The sequence below is a fragment of the Tursiops truncatus genome, chromosome 10 (genome assembly GCF_011762595.2).
Source record: "Tursiops truncatus isolate mTurTru1 chromosome 10, mTurTru1.mat.Y, whole genome shotgun sequence".
Taxonomy (NCBI): Eukaryota; Metazoa; Chordata; class Mammalia; order Artiodactyla; family Delphinidae; genus Tursiops; species Tursiops truncatus.
The window spans coordinates 87,565,015-87,582,087 of record NC_047043.1 but is presented as its reverse complement, the minus strand read 5'-3'; the positions used below and the strand labels follow the sequence as shown (position 1 = coordinate 87,582,087).

At 40.2% G+C, this 17,073-nt stretch overlaps 1 protein-coding gene across 7 annotated transcripts in view; it reads right to left on the bottom strand.

Annotated features, from left to right (window-relative positions):
• CHL1 (cell adhesion molecule L1 like) overlaps positions 1-17,073 on the bottom strand; it is a 199,178-nt gene that overhangs the window by 27,887 nt on the left and 154,218 nt on the right. For all 7 annotated transcript variants that reach the window (XM_019947567.3, XM_019947571.3, XM_019947570.3 and 4 more), the window contains exons 11-14: positions 11,595-11,735; positions 11,165-11,276; positions 9,612-9,778; positions 5,060-5,225 (exon numbers count right to left, since the gene is read on the bottom strand). In XM_019947567.3, the coding sequence (XP_019803126.1) occupies positions 5,060-5,225; positions 9,612-9,778; positions 11,165-11,276; positions 11,595-11,735 (586 nt within the window). The remainder of the gene's footprint in view (positions 1-5,059; positions 5,226-9,611; positions 9,779-11,164; positions 11,277-11,594; positions 11,736-17,073) is intronic.

Genomic DNA, 17,073 nt, shown 5'->3' with positions numbered 1-17,073 from the left:
TAATTCTAATGATAAAGCTTTGACATAGTTTCTCAGTTCATGTTAGTTATGTGTCCATTTGGTACAAATATCAGAATATTACATACACTGACAAGTTTGCAAAGTTTACCTTCTTAGATGAAGAAATACAATTTAACCTCTTCAAGAGGGCTGTTTGTGCCCTGCACATCCACGAGGGCCCAGGGGAGCTGAAATCTAGCCTACAATCTTCTTGCCAAGATTTGTACCCCGGTGTGGGACTGCTTCACGCCAGAAAGAAAGGGCAACTTAAGGGCAACTTTTCTGTAACGCACTGTCTTTTAAAACTCACAAATGTACCTCATTTTAATCAAGGTAGAATGACCCCCTGGTCCTTGAAATCTGGGAGGTATGATGTACCCAGGGAGGTTATTAAAAATTTCCTTTGTTGGGCTCAGTCCAGTTTCCAAATCAGAACTTTTGGGAATAGGACAAGGGCCACTGCATTTGAACATGATACCTAGGTAATTCTGGCTCACATCAAAATCTGACAACTATTTGTGTTAGCAAGGATACACTCTGCTGTGCTGAAGTAACAAACAGCTCCAAATTCTCAGTGCCTAAGACCACACTCTTTATTTCTGTCTTACACTATGTTTCTATCATAGGTCAACTGTATTCTGCTTGAAGAAATCCTTGTTAAGCACATTATACATTTTAAAAATGGTTTCTACTCTGCATAGAACCTGTTCCCTGGCTTCTTCTTCATCTCTGTTCCTCTCAGTCTTTCCCCGTTTTTACCTGCTTAACTACCTCCCTTTGCCTTCATTCTACAACCTCTCATCCCCTTCATCTGAAATATCCAGATCGCTAGTCCCCAAACCATGTTAACCTCCAGTGTTTTCTTGCTCCTTTCCATCTTGTAACAAATTTCGCTCCAGGCAATATTAAAAATGTTGCTTTCTTTGGAGACCTGTGTCTGAGGCTCGGTTTCACCAACTATGACTTGTATAATCTTGCACAAAACTTGGAGCCTAATTCACCTTATTTAAGAAATAGGGATAACAGTATTTTCTTTCTTTTCAGGAGAAGTAAATGAGGGAAAACACATAAAGTGATTTGTGTATACAGCCTGGCTTACTATGTGCTCAAAGAGTGTTACTAATAATATTAATCAAATTGATTTAATTCATTGTTGGCTTGTAACTAATCACATTTCTTAATGCCCCCAACTCCCATTCCTCCTGCTTTTCTGCTTGAACAAATTACCTTAGTTCCTCTTTGCTTAGGAAGAGACCCTTCTCTATCCTTATAATCTCTGCCTAATCTAATGCCTTATAACCTCTGCATCCTTATCCCCCACCCTGAGTCCTACCCCATTCATCTGCTGCCATTTCTGAGGGGAAAAAGAAGCCCTTCCTTGATGCCAAGATAAAGCCCTCGCACTTGTGCTTTTGACACCTTTTCCCTCTCACCTCCTATTCATGGACACGTGGACACGTCCCATATCCCTCTGCCATCCCTCCTCCTTCAGGACTGGGTCGTTCACTCTGTCTATGGTCATGAACAGTCCCCGTTACATTTGTTGAGGACAGTCTAAATTTTAAAAGTGGTTTGATAGCATATCCACACTCCATTTCATTTTTCATAACAACATTGTACTGTCTAGAGCCACCTGCAGGTTAGAAATCCACAGACAATTCCTTGAGGTCATTTCAGCCTTCGTAATAGGTTTACTGTGAGCACCATAGAGGGAAAGCATGTATGGGAGGCACTAACATAACATGAGGCACCCAGCAGGTATAATGGTCCAGGGTAGCAGTTTCCAATACTTATCACACCCCTGTACCTAACAGGGGACAAAAGGGGAGAGAAGAAGGTATTTTACTTCTCATTTTCCTCTATGTGCCTTTGGGTCAGAAATCTAAGCACTTTCTAGGTAAAAGCTTCTGGTTCCCAGCCTAGTGATAAGGAGAAGGTGTCCCCGCAGAAGGTGAGAAATGGGAGCTTACTAATGGTTCTACAGAAGTTTAGCAGATACCTGTGATCTCAACTCCCTGCTACAATTCCATGTCTGCTCCTGGCTCTAGTCAAGACCAGCCTGCAACAGTCATTCCCAGCCCAGCCCACCCCAAATATCACTTCTGTCTTAAGGAAAACTAGAAGAATGTCTGCATTACTTAGGTGACTCAGAGAGCCAGAGGCTCAATTGGGTTCAGCCCCAGCGTCCTGCAGAAGCTATAAAACTGAGTCACACAAAGAGGCTGGTTGGAGAGTCTGGATTCAGGGCCTAAATATGCACGTCACATTACCAACCAGGCATGAGTCAGATTCCCTTCTTGGCTGTAACCCAGAGGTTATACGGAAGACCCCAAATAACTACACGGTTGACAAAACAGGGAGAATTTGGGGGGGATCTGAGCAGTTGACAAATCAACTCACACCTAACCAAAGGCTGAAGATCTCTGTTGCAACGTGTAGCCTGTTAGGTAGCAACAATTATTCTCCTTTTGTGTCACTGACAACTGGTTGCAGTACATATGCTGCCTTTCCACAAACATAAAATACAGAGGAGGGATGAGATGGAATAAATTAAGTACCCAGGGTGAAACCAATCAATGCCTTTATACAGAAGCGGCACACACACCCACAAATACCAAAAAAGACCAAGCAGGTAACAGAAATGAGACAAGACTACCAGAGAAATGAGGAGAATGAATCATCACAGCTAAACTGGACTGAGTATATTCTAAGTGCTTGGTGTTAACTCCTAATAACCCTATGATGAAGTGACCTTAAACCATTTTTTTGAACTAAACTATGTTATAGAAAATAAAACTAAGGCACAGAAAAGTTAGGCAGCTGGTCTAAGGTCACAGACCCAATAAGTGACAAAGTTGGGATTCAATCCCAAGCCCCTGGGTTCCAGTGGCCGTCTTCTTAATGATGACACTGCCACCATCTTGCCTAAGGAATGCAAGTCCTGTCTAAAGATCTTCAGATTTAGTTTTTCAGAATGATGAAGAACAAGACGGCGGGTGAGATTTGGAACAAGGATGGTCAAGTTTTAACCCCTAACTTAGCAACAATGCAAAAGGAAGGGGAATGTCCTCTGCTTCCAAAAGACAGCACATGCATTCATTAAATATTGACTGTTTTCTCTTCCTTTGATACACTTAACAGTGTTTAAATATAGTGCCAGTCAGCGTCTAGTCACACTTACTCTACATTCCCTCTTCTACACTTTTACATATCCTTTACAAAGAAGCTGGAAGGCTCAAAAATATACTTGTCAATAATTATCAATGGGAAGGATCTGAGATATGATTTAGCTTCTACCCATGAGATAAATTCCTATGAGATTGGGAGGTAGAAGAGAAATGGGCAGCAGCTCCTCTGGGGCCTTGTGAGCTGACAGTGACTCCGGCAGATATAAGAGCTGGCAGTGCTGGACTCACCAGGAGAACCAGTGGGGTGAGGGGGGGCAGTGAAGACAGCAGCAATTTCCAGACATGTGAATTGCAGCTGCAATGCCACATCACCGAGAACCCAAAAGCTTAGTAAGCAGCACCCACAGACCTATCTCCTCCACTCTTTCCAACGGTTTTGTGAGCACCCAAGCCCATGCAATAAATATTCCTCAAATAACAGGAGCTGTTTCTGTTGCCTGCACTCACAGGACGGTACACGTTACATGAAAAATCGGTAGCAAAAATGAGGAGAGAAACGTGTGGAAGTGAAACAAGTACACTGTTTGACCTTTTAAATACTGCCTTAAAGACTGAAATGTCATAAGCAGTTTTTATATTTTAATTCAGTGTGTATACTTTTACAACTATTTTTCTTTCAAATGCAAGGTTTAATCCCAAGCAAATATTATGAGATACTATAATAGTCTACCATAAATAGGTGTTGTGTTTTGTTAAATTCTTTTTCTGCATCTATTGAGATTATCATATGGTATTTATCCTTTAATTTGTTAATATGGTGTATCACATTGATTGCTTTGTGTATATTGAAGAATCCTTGCATTCCTGGGATAAACCCCACCTGATCATGGTGTATGATCCTTTTAATGTGTTGTTGGATTCTGTTTGCTAGTATTTTGTTGAGGAGTTTTGCATCTATGTTCATCAGTGATACTGGCCTGTAATTTTCTTTAAAGACATACCAATTTCCAACAAACACATGAAAGGATGCTCAACATCACTAATCATTAGAGAAATGCAAATCAAAAACACAATGAGGTATCACCTCACATCGGTCAGAATGGCCATCATCAAAGAATCTACAAACAATAAATGCTGGAGAGGGTGTGGAGAAAAGGGAACCCTCTTGCACTGTTGGTGGGAATGTAAATGGATGCAGCCACTATGGAGAACAGTATGGAGGTTCCTTAAAAAACTAAAAGCGGAACTACCATATGACCCAGCAATCCCACTACTGGGCATATACCCTGAGAAAACCATAATTCAAAAAGAGACATGTACCACAATGTTCACTGTGGCACTATATACAATAGCCAGGACACGGAAGCAACCTACGTGTCCATCGACAGATGAATGGATAAAGAAGATGTGGCACATATATACAATGGAATATTACTCAGCCATAAAAAGCAACGAAATTGAGTTATTTGAAGTGAGGTGGATGGACCTAGAGTCTGTCACACAGAGTGAAGTAGGTCAGAAAGAGAAAAGAAATACCGTATGCTAAGGCATATATATGGAGTCTAAAAAAATGGTACTGATGAACTTAGTGGTAGGGCAGGAGTAAAGATGAAGTCATAAAGAACGGACTTGAGGACACGGGGAGAAGGGGAAGCTGGGACAAAGTGAGAGAGTAGCAATGACATATATATAGTACCAAATGTAAAATAGATATCTAGTGGGAAGCTGCTGCATAGCACAGGGAGATCAACTCAAGGTTTTGTAATGACCTAGAGGGGGGGGATTGGGGGGTGGGAGGTAGGCTCAAGAGGCAGGGGATATGGGGATAAATGTATACATTTAGCTGATTCACTTTGTTGTACAGCAGAAACTAACACAACATTGTAAAGCAATTATACTCCAATAAAGATTAAAAAAAATAGTTTACATACCTGCCATCCTCTGTGCCATTAATTTCAAAGGCTTCTCCATCTTTACTCCAGGATAATTTTAAACTGTATTTCAAATGTGAGTCACATTTGCTCTCACAATGTAATTCAAGTGTGTGTGATCTGGGGACACGAGGATTCTTAGGAGAAACTCTAAGTTTTGTAGCATCTGTTTTTACAAAATAAAGATACTAGTTAGAGCTATAGAACACAGCTTACTTTGCTCTCAAGTGCCTGCAATTTAATCAACCAAATTGGTCAACACTGATAGTCAAATCCACATGCAATGTTTGTCACACTGTTATTTCCTAACATCATATGTCATTACTATTTTCATTCCTTCCAAGCCAGGGCACCTGGGTAGAAGTATTATATTAATAGCAATTTCCCAAGAGTGTAAGCAAGCAAATGCCTCGGGATATTGAAAATAATATAAATTGTCTGGTGCTTCTGGACATGTGATCAAAATACCATAAAGAGGAAATCAATTAATTTTCTATTACCTTGTTTATTATTAACTCAAATCTGAGGTTAAATGGTGAAGCCCATGCATAGATGAACTAACAACATGAAGGTGTGGAACGCGAACATAAGCACCATGAACGTGGAGGCTTTGCTTGTTTTGTTTCATTCAAGTAACTCCAGAGCCCAGAAGGGAGCCTGCGTACAGTAGGTACTCAATACATATTTGTTGAATGAGTTACAGTGAGTCATATTTGGAAAGTAAATTAGTAATATCAATAATATGAATAAAATACCTAGGAATAAAAATAAAATACCTAGGAATAAACATACCTAAGGAGACAAAAGACTTGTATGCAGAAAACTATAAGACACTGATGAAAGAAATTAAAGACGATACAAACAGATGGAGAGAAATACCACGTTCTTGGATTGGAAGAATCAACATTGTGAAAATGACTACACTACCCAAAGCAATCTACAGATTCAATGCAATCCCTATCAAACTACCAATGGCATTTTTCACAGAACTAGAACAAAAAATTTTACAATTTGTATGGAAACACAAACGACCCCGAATAGCCAAAGCAATCTTGAGAAAGAAAAATGGAGCTGGAGGAATCAAGCTCTCCAACTTCAAACTATAGTACAAAGCTACAGTAATCAAGACCATATGGTACTGTCACAAAAAAAGAAATATAGATCAATGGAACAGGATAGAAAGCCCAGAGATAAACCTACGCACACACGGTCACCTTATCTTTGACAAAGGAGGCAAGAATATACAATGGAGAAAAGACAGCCTCTTCAATAAGTGGTGCTGGGAAAACTGGACAGCTACATGTAAAAGAATGAAACTAGAACACTTCCCAACACCGAACACAAAATAAACTCAAAATGTATTAAAGACCTAAATATAAGGCCAGACACTATGAGACTCTTAGAGGAAAACATAGGCAGAACACTCCATGACATAAATCACAGCAAAATCCGTTATGACCCACCTCCGAGAGAAATGGAAATAAAAACAAAAATAAACAAATGGGACCTAATGAAATTTAAAAGCTTTTGCACAGCAAAGAAAACCATAAACAAGACAAAAAGAGAACCCTCAGAATGGGAGAAAATATTTGCCAATGAAGGAACACAAAAAGGATTAATCTCCAAAATATACAAGCAGCTCATGCAGCTCAATATCAAAAAAACAAACAACCCAATCCAAAAATGGGCAGAAGACCTAAATAGACAATTCTCCAAAGAAGATATACAGATTGTCAACAAACACATGAACGGATGCTCAACATCACTAATCATTAGGGAAATGCAAATCAAAACTACAATGAGGTATCACCTCACACCACTCAGAATGGCCATCATCAAAATATCTACAAACAGTAAATGCTGGAGAGGGTGTGGAGAAAAGGGAACCCTCTTGCACTGTTGGTGGGAATCTAAATTGATACAGCCACTATGTAGGACAGTATGGAGGTTACTCAAAAAGCTAAAAATAGAACTACCATACGACCCAGCAATCTCACTACTAGGCATATACACCACAGAAACCATAATTCAATAAGATTCATGTACCACAATCTTCATTGCAGCTCTATTTACAATAGTCAAGACATGGAAGCAAACTATGTGTCCATCTACAGATGAATGGATAAAGAAGATGTGGCACATATATACAATGGAATATTACTCAGCCATAAAAAGAAACGAAATTGAGTTATTTGTAGTGGGGTGGACGGACCTAGGGATGGTCATACAGAGTGAAGTAAGTCAGAAAGAGAAAGACAAATACTGTATGCTAACCCATATATACAGAATTGAAAGAAAAAAAATGGATCTCATGAACGTAGGGGCAGGACAGGAATAAAGATGCAGACGTAGAGAAGGGACCTGAGGACACGGGGAGGGGGAAGGGTAATCTGGGACAAAGTGAGAGAGTAGCACTGCCATATATACACTACCAAATGTAAGATAGATAGCTAGTGGGAAGCAGGTGCAAAGCACAGGGAGATCAGCTTGGTGCTTTGTGACCACCTAGAGGGATGGGAGGGAGATGCAAGAGGGAAGGGATATGGGGATATATGTATACATGTAGCTGATTCACTTTGTTATACAGCAGAAACTAACACAACATTGTAAAGCAATTATACTCCAATAAAGATGTTAGAAAACAAAACAAAACAATATAAAGCTCAAACGTTGGTACCGTGGCTGTCTTGGAAAATGTCTGTTTCTTTATAATTGTTTCAAAACATATAATCCTTACTCTTAAGGACCATATTAAAGGCAGATATACTTTACCCCAATGTGGCACTTGGTAATCCTCTCAGAAGCTAAATCTCATGAGCTGACCTCCAACTCCACAATCATGTTCTAATATTTGCTATCTATATGTTAGTCAAGAAACTGATTAAAAATTGAGGTGTTAGTAAAATTGAGTTTTTGATATTCCAAGCATGAAATCTGAAGAGGTTATCAAATTGAATTAATTTCAAGTGAATTACTAAACATCCTAGTTCTAAATTTAAAGGAATCCATTGAATACTAATTGATACCATTTAATAAGCACTTATTTCATTTAACTAGACTCTGTGAAGAAGTTTACATTCATTGTGACATTTTACAACAATTCTATGAATATTAATATCTCTACCTTACCGAGAAGATAACTTAAGGCTAAAATGAAATTAAGTAAGGATACTAGTATTTTCTGACTAGTAAGGGACTGAGCTGTGATTTGAACTCAAGGCTGGAAGACGCCAAAGCTCATGCTGCATAGCCTCTTATTCAATTCCATTCCTGACATTCCATTTTCATATGTGAAAAGTATGCCCTTAATTCTCATGGATACGGTTCCTATATAACCCTTACATATACAATGGACATGAGAACAGACCAAAAGTTTATGAACGTGGCCTTCTCTCTGGCCACTAGCAGTTTTGAGGTCCACTTTGGGCCAAGCACTGTGTTGGGCAATAGGAATGTGAAGGTTCATTTGGATTCCAGACTTCACTCTCCTTATCTTTCACCTGGCGGAGTTGCTTATCTTTGATCTAGGTTGGTTTTACAAAGTATAAAAAAGAATCATCTTCATTGATGTTATAAGAGCATTTAAAAAATTGCACATACCACTTGAAAATGCAGAGAGACATCCACTATAAGTAGGCATCAGTGAATATTAGTGTGCCTTAAAAATATAGTCCATGGGGCTGGCATGTTGGGTAACTTAGGGTATAGAAAAAAATACGATGGAAGAACAAAAGAAGGAAAGAAGGGTGTGCGTGTGTGTGCAGAGAGAGAGACAAATGTTAAGGTAGCAGTGAAAACAGATGATTAAACAAATATGTACCTGTTATCTAAGCAGAGGTAGTAGCAGGCCATGACAGTGACCTGTCACAGGAAATACAAACCCTCCCTCCATTTACTATAGAATCTTTCTATTCTTTGTGTTTCCCTGAAAAGGGTTCTCTGAGCAATTTTAAGATCAAAATACTGCTGATGCCTGTGGATCTGGGTTCCAGTAAGCCTGAATCTAGGTGCTGAGATGCCCCTCTTTGGGACACTGACGTATCTTGGCACATACTTAACTATGGGGAGCAATTACAAATGAAACAGGCTGCTTGAACAAGAGAAAAAATACAGAGCTGTTTATGACTCAGAAAGAGGACAAAACTCTGCTCACTTTGTCATGTCGGAGTCTTTACGAAACTGATCCTTTATGAGTTTATTTGTGAAATTTTTAGTTCAAAGAGTTGAATACTGGTGACATTACATTGAGCTGGTTACTGAAATAAAATAGAGTTACAGGAATACACCAAAATAGAGGACTTTTAAATATTGCTGGTCATCCATCACCAGGAACACCTAGTTCCCTCTTACAATTGTATAAAGCCATGGACACATCATCGACAATCCGATAATTCTTGTGAAGGTCGTTTAGATGAAACCCAATCTAGGAGTTTTGAAACAGTCTAAAGAAATTTAACAGATGCCCGAACTTAAATCATATTGTTTCACTTGGGAAAATGAAAAACTGAAGCCATGTGACAATTCATGCAAAGTAAAAACAAAATAAAATTACTTCTAATATCCAAATTGGCTGTGACTGCTGTTTTTCCTTTAGCGTTTTCTACCCAACAAGAGTAGGACCCAGCATCTTCTTCTGTGGTCTCACTGATCTGTAACGTGCCATTCTCATGGAAATGATACCGTCTGCCTTCAAGGGGTTTTGCTTCTTCCACCTTCTGCCTATAGAAAGTATAAATCAATGTGGGTTTGATAGAATCCTATACTCTTTGGCAAACTGGCGGCTGATGTCATTCAGTCTTATCCCTTCTTCAGGAGCTTAGCAGACCTTATGAAATGTTCCATTAGAGTTCACAATTTTTCCACAATAGGCGATAGGGTATACATCTTACCTGCCCAAATAGACTGTGACTGGAGGAAATCTGTGTCTGAGCTCTATGCTTCTGCTGTATTTATAACAGCGCTCAGTACCACTTTACATCTGTCCTCAGAGTTTAATAAATACTTTCTGCCTTATTGATGGTGAACCCTCCAGTTAGTCATTGCTTCAGGGTACTAAATGGGAAAGCTGGTAATTGAACGAGATAATGAACATTCTGAACCTCCTGCTGTCCTAGAGGAACGTTGGTCACTCAGAAATACTATAGGCCAGGAAGTCTTTCCTGTCCTGTGGACATGGATAACATTGACCCTCATCACCCAGAGTCATTTTCTCCTACATTCATCCATTTTCCAAGCATTTGCTGCCCAGCTTGATTCTCCCTATGCGTTTCACAGTAAGAGGCTCCCGGAGAGAAAAGATGCAAAGGACAAAGTCTGGCTGCTGTCCACACAAGATTTTCCAGGGCGGGCACTAGGGTAAGGCAAGTGAGGCGCTTGCTTCCGAGACAAAATTTAAGGGTTGCCAAAACAAAAATCTCAGTATAATCAAGATAAATATTTTAATGAGGTATTTCTAGAAATCAAAAATAATACAAAAGAATCCACAATGAACAAAATATCCAAATTTTAAATAAAGCTAGAATCTGACCCTATACTTGGATGACCTTGCCTTGCTCTCCTCATTCTAATCTCAGCCCTGCAGAGCCCTGGGGAAAATTATGTAAGACTAGTTTAAGCAAGTTTTTCTAGTGAAGGAACAAATATGGTAGATTCATACAATGGTGTGTTTGAAGTTACTATACCAACTAATATATCGAAATTAAATTCAAAACACATGTTGACAAAGTTTTAAACATAGGCACTTGGAATGAAATGCAGACTTAACAATTATTTAGATAACACCCAAAACGACAACAGTAATGTATGACCTTAGATATATCCGTAATGGAGACCTAAACTACCTATAAAATTGTCTTAGCAATCACTTCAATTTTTTGCTTTCCTTTGTGAGCAAAAATGGCTCACCATATTTCCCCATGTGAGAGAATACTACAAATCTAGTCAACAGTGCCAGGAAAGGTAGGTAAGTAAGTTTGCTACCTTAGTTCTCAGAGGCGCTCGCTACATGTAATAACTTAACACAGTGCAGCCTGTCAAGTGATGGATGAAGAAACAAGGCACAATCTACAACTGACATTCTCTTAAGAAAACCGTGTAACAGCTTACCAGGACACAATTGCCTCGGGTGAAGCAAAGAACTCACAGTGTAAGAAAGCACTGTACCCCACCACCGTGGCATAATTTTCTTCATCTGCAGTTTGTATCAATGGACGGACATCTATTGGAAAACAATATAAATGCAGTTTTAAATGTTCATATAATACAAGCAAATGTTTTTCTATACCCCAGCCATATTAATAAGGGAAAATAGTTGAATATCACAGTTCGTATTCCTGAATTGGAAAGTATCCCAATGCAATACATTTTTGGAAGTATAACTTTTAGTACGAGGTCTCATGCTCAAATGTAAGGTGAAAGGTACTTTGATTTTTCCCAACGTTTTATGTGCCAAGAATTCAATCTACTTGTGAGTATGACCGTGAACATTTTCCTGTAGAGAAGAGCAGACAAACAGTCTGCTCCCAAGTATGCTTACCTAAAACATCGATGTTGGCATTGGCAAGGATAGTGCCATGGACGTTCGAGGCTTCACACTGGTACACAGCAGTGTGATTCGGTTGCACATTGGTAAAACTGATTTCCCTGGGGGAGATGACGTCACCAGAAAATGGATTTCCTGCAAGAGATGAAAGACTGTCAGTGTGATAAAAAATAGAACCTAAAATATTTATACACTATTCATTAAACGTGTCACACAGTATTTATATTTTAAGACCAGTTTAGGGTGAACAAGAGTTCATTGAAGCCAATTCTTTAGAATTTCTTAACATCAACCATGATTTTTTCTTTCCAGACCCTTCTGCAATTTCAATCGTCCTTCAAATAAGTATTTTTTGCCAAAATATGTGTTGATCTCTAGCTGTCTGCCTCTCCATACCCCCATCCACAACAAAGATTCCACATTTTCTGTTTAGCACTCAAGTCCCACTATGAACTGAATCTCACTTACTCTTGTCATTGAAGTCCTGATACTGCCCAGTGTAAACCACATGATCAACACAGCTGGATCCCCCCAGTCCACCAATATTGACTGCTATCTTCCCCCTTGACATGTTTTTCCTGTTTCACTTCTCTGCCCTTCTGCGATTTTCCCATCTACACCATTCATTTCAATTGCCCTGCTTTGCTATTTAACCACTTCAGATAAATAGCTCATATATTTCATTTTCCCAGGAGGACTAAACTCTTCTTGAGAGCACAGACCAGGTTTTCTACCTTTTCGGCAATAAATCTTATCCCACTGCTTATCCATGTGTAATTCTGGAAATATCTTTTGCAAGTGAGAAAATCTAATATTTATGGTACTTTATATTTTTTTTAATTTATTTATTCATTTATTTATCTTGGCTGAGTTGGGTCGTCGTTGCTGCACTCGGGCTTTCTCTAGTTGCGGCATGCAGGAGCTACTCTTTGTTGCGCTGCACAGGCTTCTCATTGTGGTGGTTTCTCCTGTTGCAGAGCACGGGCTCTAGGCGCACGGGGTTCAGTATTTGTGGCACAAGGGCTCAGTAGTTGTGGTTCACAGGCTCTAGAGCACAGGCTCAGTAGTTGTGGCGCACAGGCTTAGTTGCTTCATTGCCTGTGGGATCTTTCTGGACCACGGCTCGAACCCTGTCCCCTGAATTGGCAGGCGGGTTCTTAACCACTGCACCACTAGGGAAGTCCCTATGGTGCTTTAATTAAGGGCCAGTGAACTCTGTTGGATACAGCACATGTGTTATCTCATTAACTCTGCTCAGAACCTGCAAGATCAGCGCCAGTATGGCCAGTGAGCAGGTCGGGGGGGACTGTATTTCAGTCAATACCACATCCCACAGCATTTAAAAAAAAATTTTATTTATTTATTTATTTGTTGTGGTGTGAGGGCTTCTCAGTGTGGTGGCTTCTCTTTGTTGTGCAGCATGGGCTCTAGGTGCACGGGTTTCAGTAGTTGTGGCACACGTGCTCAGTAGTTGTGGCACACGGGCTTAGTTGCCCCGCAGCATGTGCGGATCTTCCCAGAGCAGGGCTCGAACCCATGTCCCCTGCATTGGCAGGCGGATTCTTATCCACTGCGCCACCAGGGAAGCCCCATTCCCACAGCATTTGGCCATGTGTCAAAGCACGTGGCCTGCTCTGAAACTACAAACAAGAAGTGGGAAGAGAAACATATTAGCTAGGAATGTTGAATAAGGGGCACAAATGTTAAAATTTTTCATTTATGGGCTTCCCTGGTGGTGCAGTCGTTAAGAATCCACCTGCCAATGCAGGGGACAGGAGTTTGATCCCTGGCCCAGGAAGATCCCACATGCCACAGACCAACTAAGCCCGTGTGCCACAACTACTGAAGCCCACGCGCCTAGAGCCCATGCTATGCAACAAGAGAAGCCACCGCAATGAGAAGCCCACGCACTGCAATGAAGAGTAGCCCCTGCGTGCTGCAACTAGAGAAAGCCCGCGGGCAACAATGAAGACCCAATGCAACCAAAAAAAAAAAAAAAAAAGAAAAAGTGACGATGCTAAGTTTTAGGTCATAGAAAACATTGAATATTACATAATAAAATAGAAGATTTTTTTAACATCTTTATCGGAGTATAATTGCTTTACGATGGTGTGTTAGCTACTGCTGTATAACAAAGCGAATCAGCTATATGTATACATATATCACCATATCCCCTCCCCTCTTGCATCTCCCTCCCTCCCACCTTCCCTATCCCACCCCTCTAGGTGGTCACAAAGCACCGAGCTGATCTCCCTGTGCTATGCAGCTGCTAGCTAGCTATTTTACATTAGGTAGTGTATATATGTCCATGCCACTTTCTCACTTCGTCCCAGCTTACCCTTCCCCCTCACCGTGTCCTCAAGTCTGTTCTCTATTTTATTCATGTCCTGCCCCTAGGTTCTTCAGGACCTTTTTTTTTTTTTTTAATTCTTATACATCACTTTTCCCTCTGGGAGTGAGAAGTAAATACATCTTTACACTTAACTGTGAGCTCCATGGGGGCAAGACCTTGTCTATGTGTTGTGCACTATGTTCCTAGTGCCTAAAGAGCAGCTATCACAGAGGAGGCAGTCAGTAAATACCTCTTGGAATGACTGAAACATTTTTGTTGGGTGGTATTTTACCCATGGCCGAAAAGTAGCCCCTGAAAGATGGCCACAGTCTAATCTCTACAACGTGTGAACATTTTACCTTATGGGGCAGAAGGGACTTTGCAGATGTGATTAAGGTCAAGGACCTTGAGATTGGATGATTATCCTGGATTATCCAAGGGGGCCCAAAGGAATTATAAGGCTCCTTATAACCAGAGAACGTTTCCTGGCTATGGCCAGCCAAAGAGAGATGTGACTACGCAAGGATGGTCGGAGAAACGCAACGTTGCTGTTTTGAAGTTGGAGGAAGGGAGCCGTGAACCAAGGAATGTGGGCAGCCTCTAGGAGCTGGAGAAAACAAGGCACGGGTTTCTCTCCTAGAGCCTCCAGAAAGAAGCACAGCACCGCTGACACCTTGATCTAAGCCCAGGGAGACCTGCGTTGGCCTTCCAACCTACAGAATTGTAAAATAATAAATGTGCACTGTCTTAAGCCACTGAATTTGTGGTAACTTGTTATGGCAACAATAGAAATTTGATACAATACCGTAGGACAATGTATCTCTTAAGAAGCATCAAGATGAGTAGCTCTTACAAGTTTAACGTTAAAAAGAATTGTGTCTTTGATCTCATCCTGTACTCTCACACCCTACTTCGAATTTAACAAATTTCAGAGTAAACCCCATCATGCTGTTCAGTTCTTATACCATTTGCCCCATGGTAAACTGAGTCTGCATAGCATTACAAAAAGAAGAAATGAGACTATGGCCTCCTGTTTGGGTGACAAGTAATTAAACATTGCTCCAGGATGCCTTCTGGGATAGGTATGGAAACTGCAGAGTATTGTGGCATACAGACTTCCAGGAGCTTCCAGAATTCTAGAAAAATTCTAAAATTCTTTATCACACAAAAACCACTAGTCCTGACCTAAGTTGTCTTTGGTCAGCTCAAAGGGCAAACATGCAATATAGGGAGAGAAACTTCAGCTCCGGAATTAATCATTTCATTTCCATTTATGGCTCTAAATTCACTTGGGTTGTGTCCTCAATCAAGTAAGTAATGTAATCTCTGAGCCTCATTTGCCACATCTACAACCTGAAGAATAAAATTATCTCCTTTGCAGGGCCCACTAGGAGGCTCAGAAATATTGGATGCAAAGTATTTGAAAAAGGGTAGGCTTGTAATCAATAATAGTAATCATTTTGATTTAATTTTCAAATATTCTATATAAAGGATATGTAATTGCTAAAAATATAAGCTTAAAGAGATTTCAAACCCTTTAGTGATCCACTGTCATCAAACATCCCAATTATAAATGGTTATGACCTGTTGGCAGGGAAGCAAGGAGAGCTGTGGAAAGAACACGGAACATGGGTCCCAAAAATGTGGCTTTGGTTCTAGGTCTACCATTATCAGCTGTGCTATCTCGCATTAGTTTGTCTTCAGCCTTTATGTGCTCACCCATCAACAAACGTGTTGGCTCTATTTTGTATATAAATCCATAACCTACCTGTTACTACTACCAATCTAGCCCAAGGGCCCAGTATCTTTTAGGCAGCTCCTAATTGGAGTCATACAATTGCTTCTCCATTCAGAGGCCAGAAAAATTCTTTGTTAATAAATTAGATCCTGTCACTCTTCTGCTCTGAATCGTCCAAGAGCTGCCCACCTTACTCACAATAATATCCCAAGCGCCCTTCTGGACTTTCCCCTTTACATATGATGTGGTCCCTGCACCTCCGGACTAATCTCTCCCAGCACTGCCCCCTCCTCACTCACTTGGCTTCAGCCATACTGCAGTCCCTGCTTTTCCTCAACACTCCAAACATACCTCAGGTCTTTACACTCACTGACCTCTCCACCCTGAAAGCTCTTTCATAGGTAGTTGCATAGCTGCATCACTCTCCTCTTTCAGATCTCTACTCAAAGGTAAATAACCACAAGGATCTTACTAGTATTATCCTAAAATCGGAGAGCAGCTCTAGGTCCTGGACTCTCTTACACCCACCCCTTCCCCAGCTACTTTTCACTTTACCACATTGATGTGTTTATTCTTCTATTGCTTATCTCTCCCTACTAGGATGTCCGACTCATGAGAGCAGGGACTGTCTGTTTTATTCACTGCTATCTCCCAAGCAACAAGGCCAGTGCCTGGCACAAAGAAGGCATTCAATAAATATTATTGAATGAAATAATCAATCTGTTAAATATGAATAATCGTACTCCCTTTAAAAGGCTCATGTGGGGACAAAGCAGTACGTGAAAGTTCTTCGTAAACAGCCAAGTGCTATTCAAATATAAAATTTTATGATTTTATGTTCCAGAAAATCTGCATTTTTTGTTTTAGCACCCTTAACATTCTTTATAAACAAAAGTTGTTTTCATTTCTGATTTACCTGAAGTCTTATTTTTCATTTCTTATTCTGTTCTCTAAAGAGATGAGGAAAAATGTCTCAAATTGAGGAAACTAATAATGAGGGCTGAAGTGTCATCAACAGATGAATGAATAAAGAAAATGTGAGATAACTGCTGTATTTAACATGGACAACCAACAAGGACCCACTGTAGAGCACAGGGAACTCTGCTCAACGTTATGCGGCAGCCTGGATGGGAGGGGAGTCTGGGGGAGAATGGATACCTGTATATGTATGGCTGAGGCCCTTTGCTGTGCACTTGAAACTGTCACAACATTGTTCATCGGTTATACTCCAATATACAATGAAAAGTTAAAAAATAAATAAATAAAAACAAGACAGATTCACAAAAGCAAAAAAAAAGTAGAAAATGTGAGATACATATCTATCTATCTATATATATATATCACACACATATGCACACAACGGAGTATTATTCAGCCATAAAAATGAAAAAATCCTGTCATCT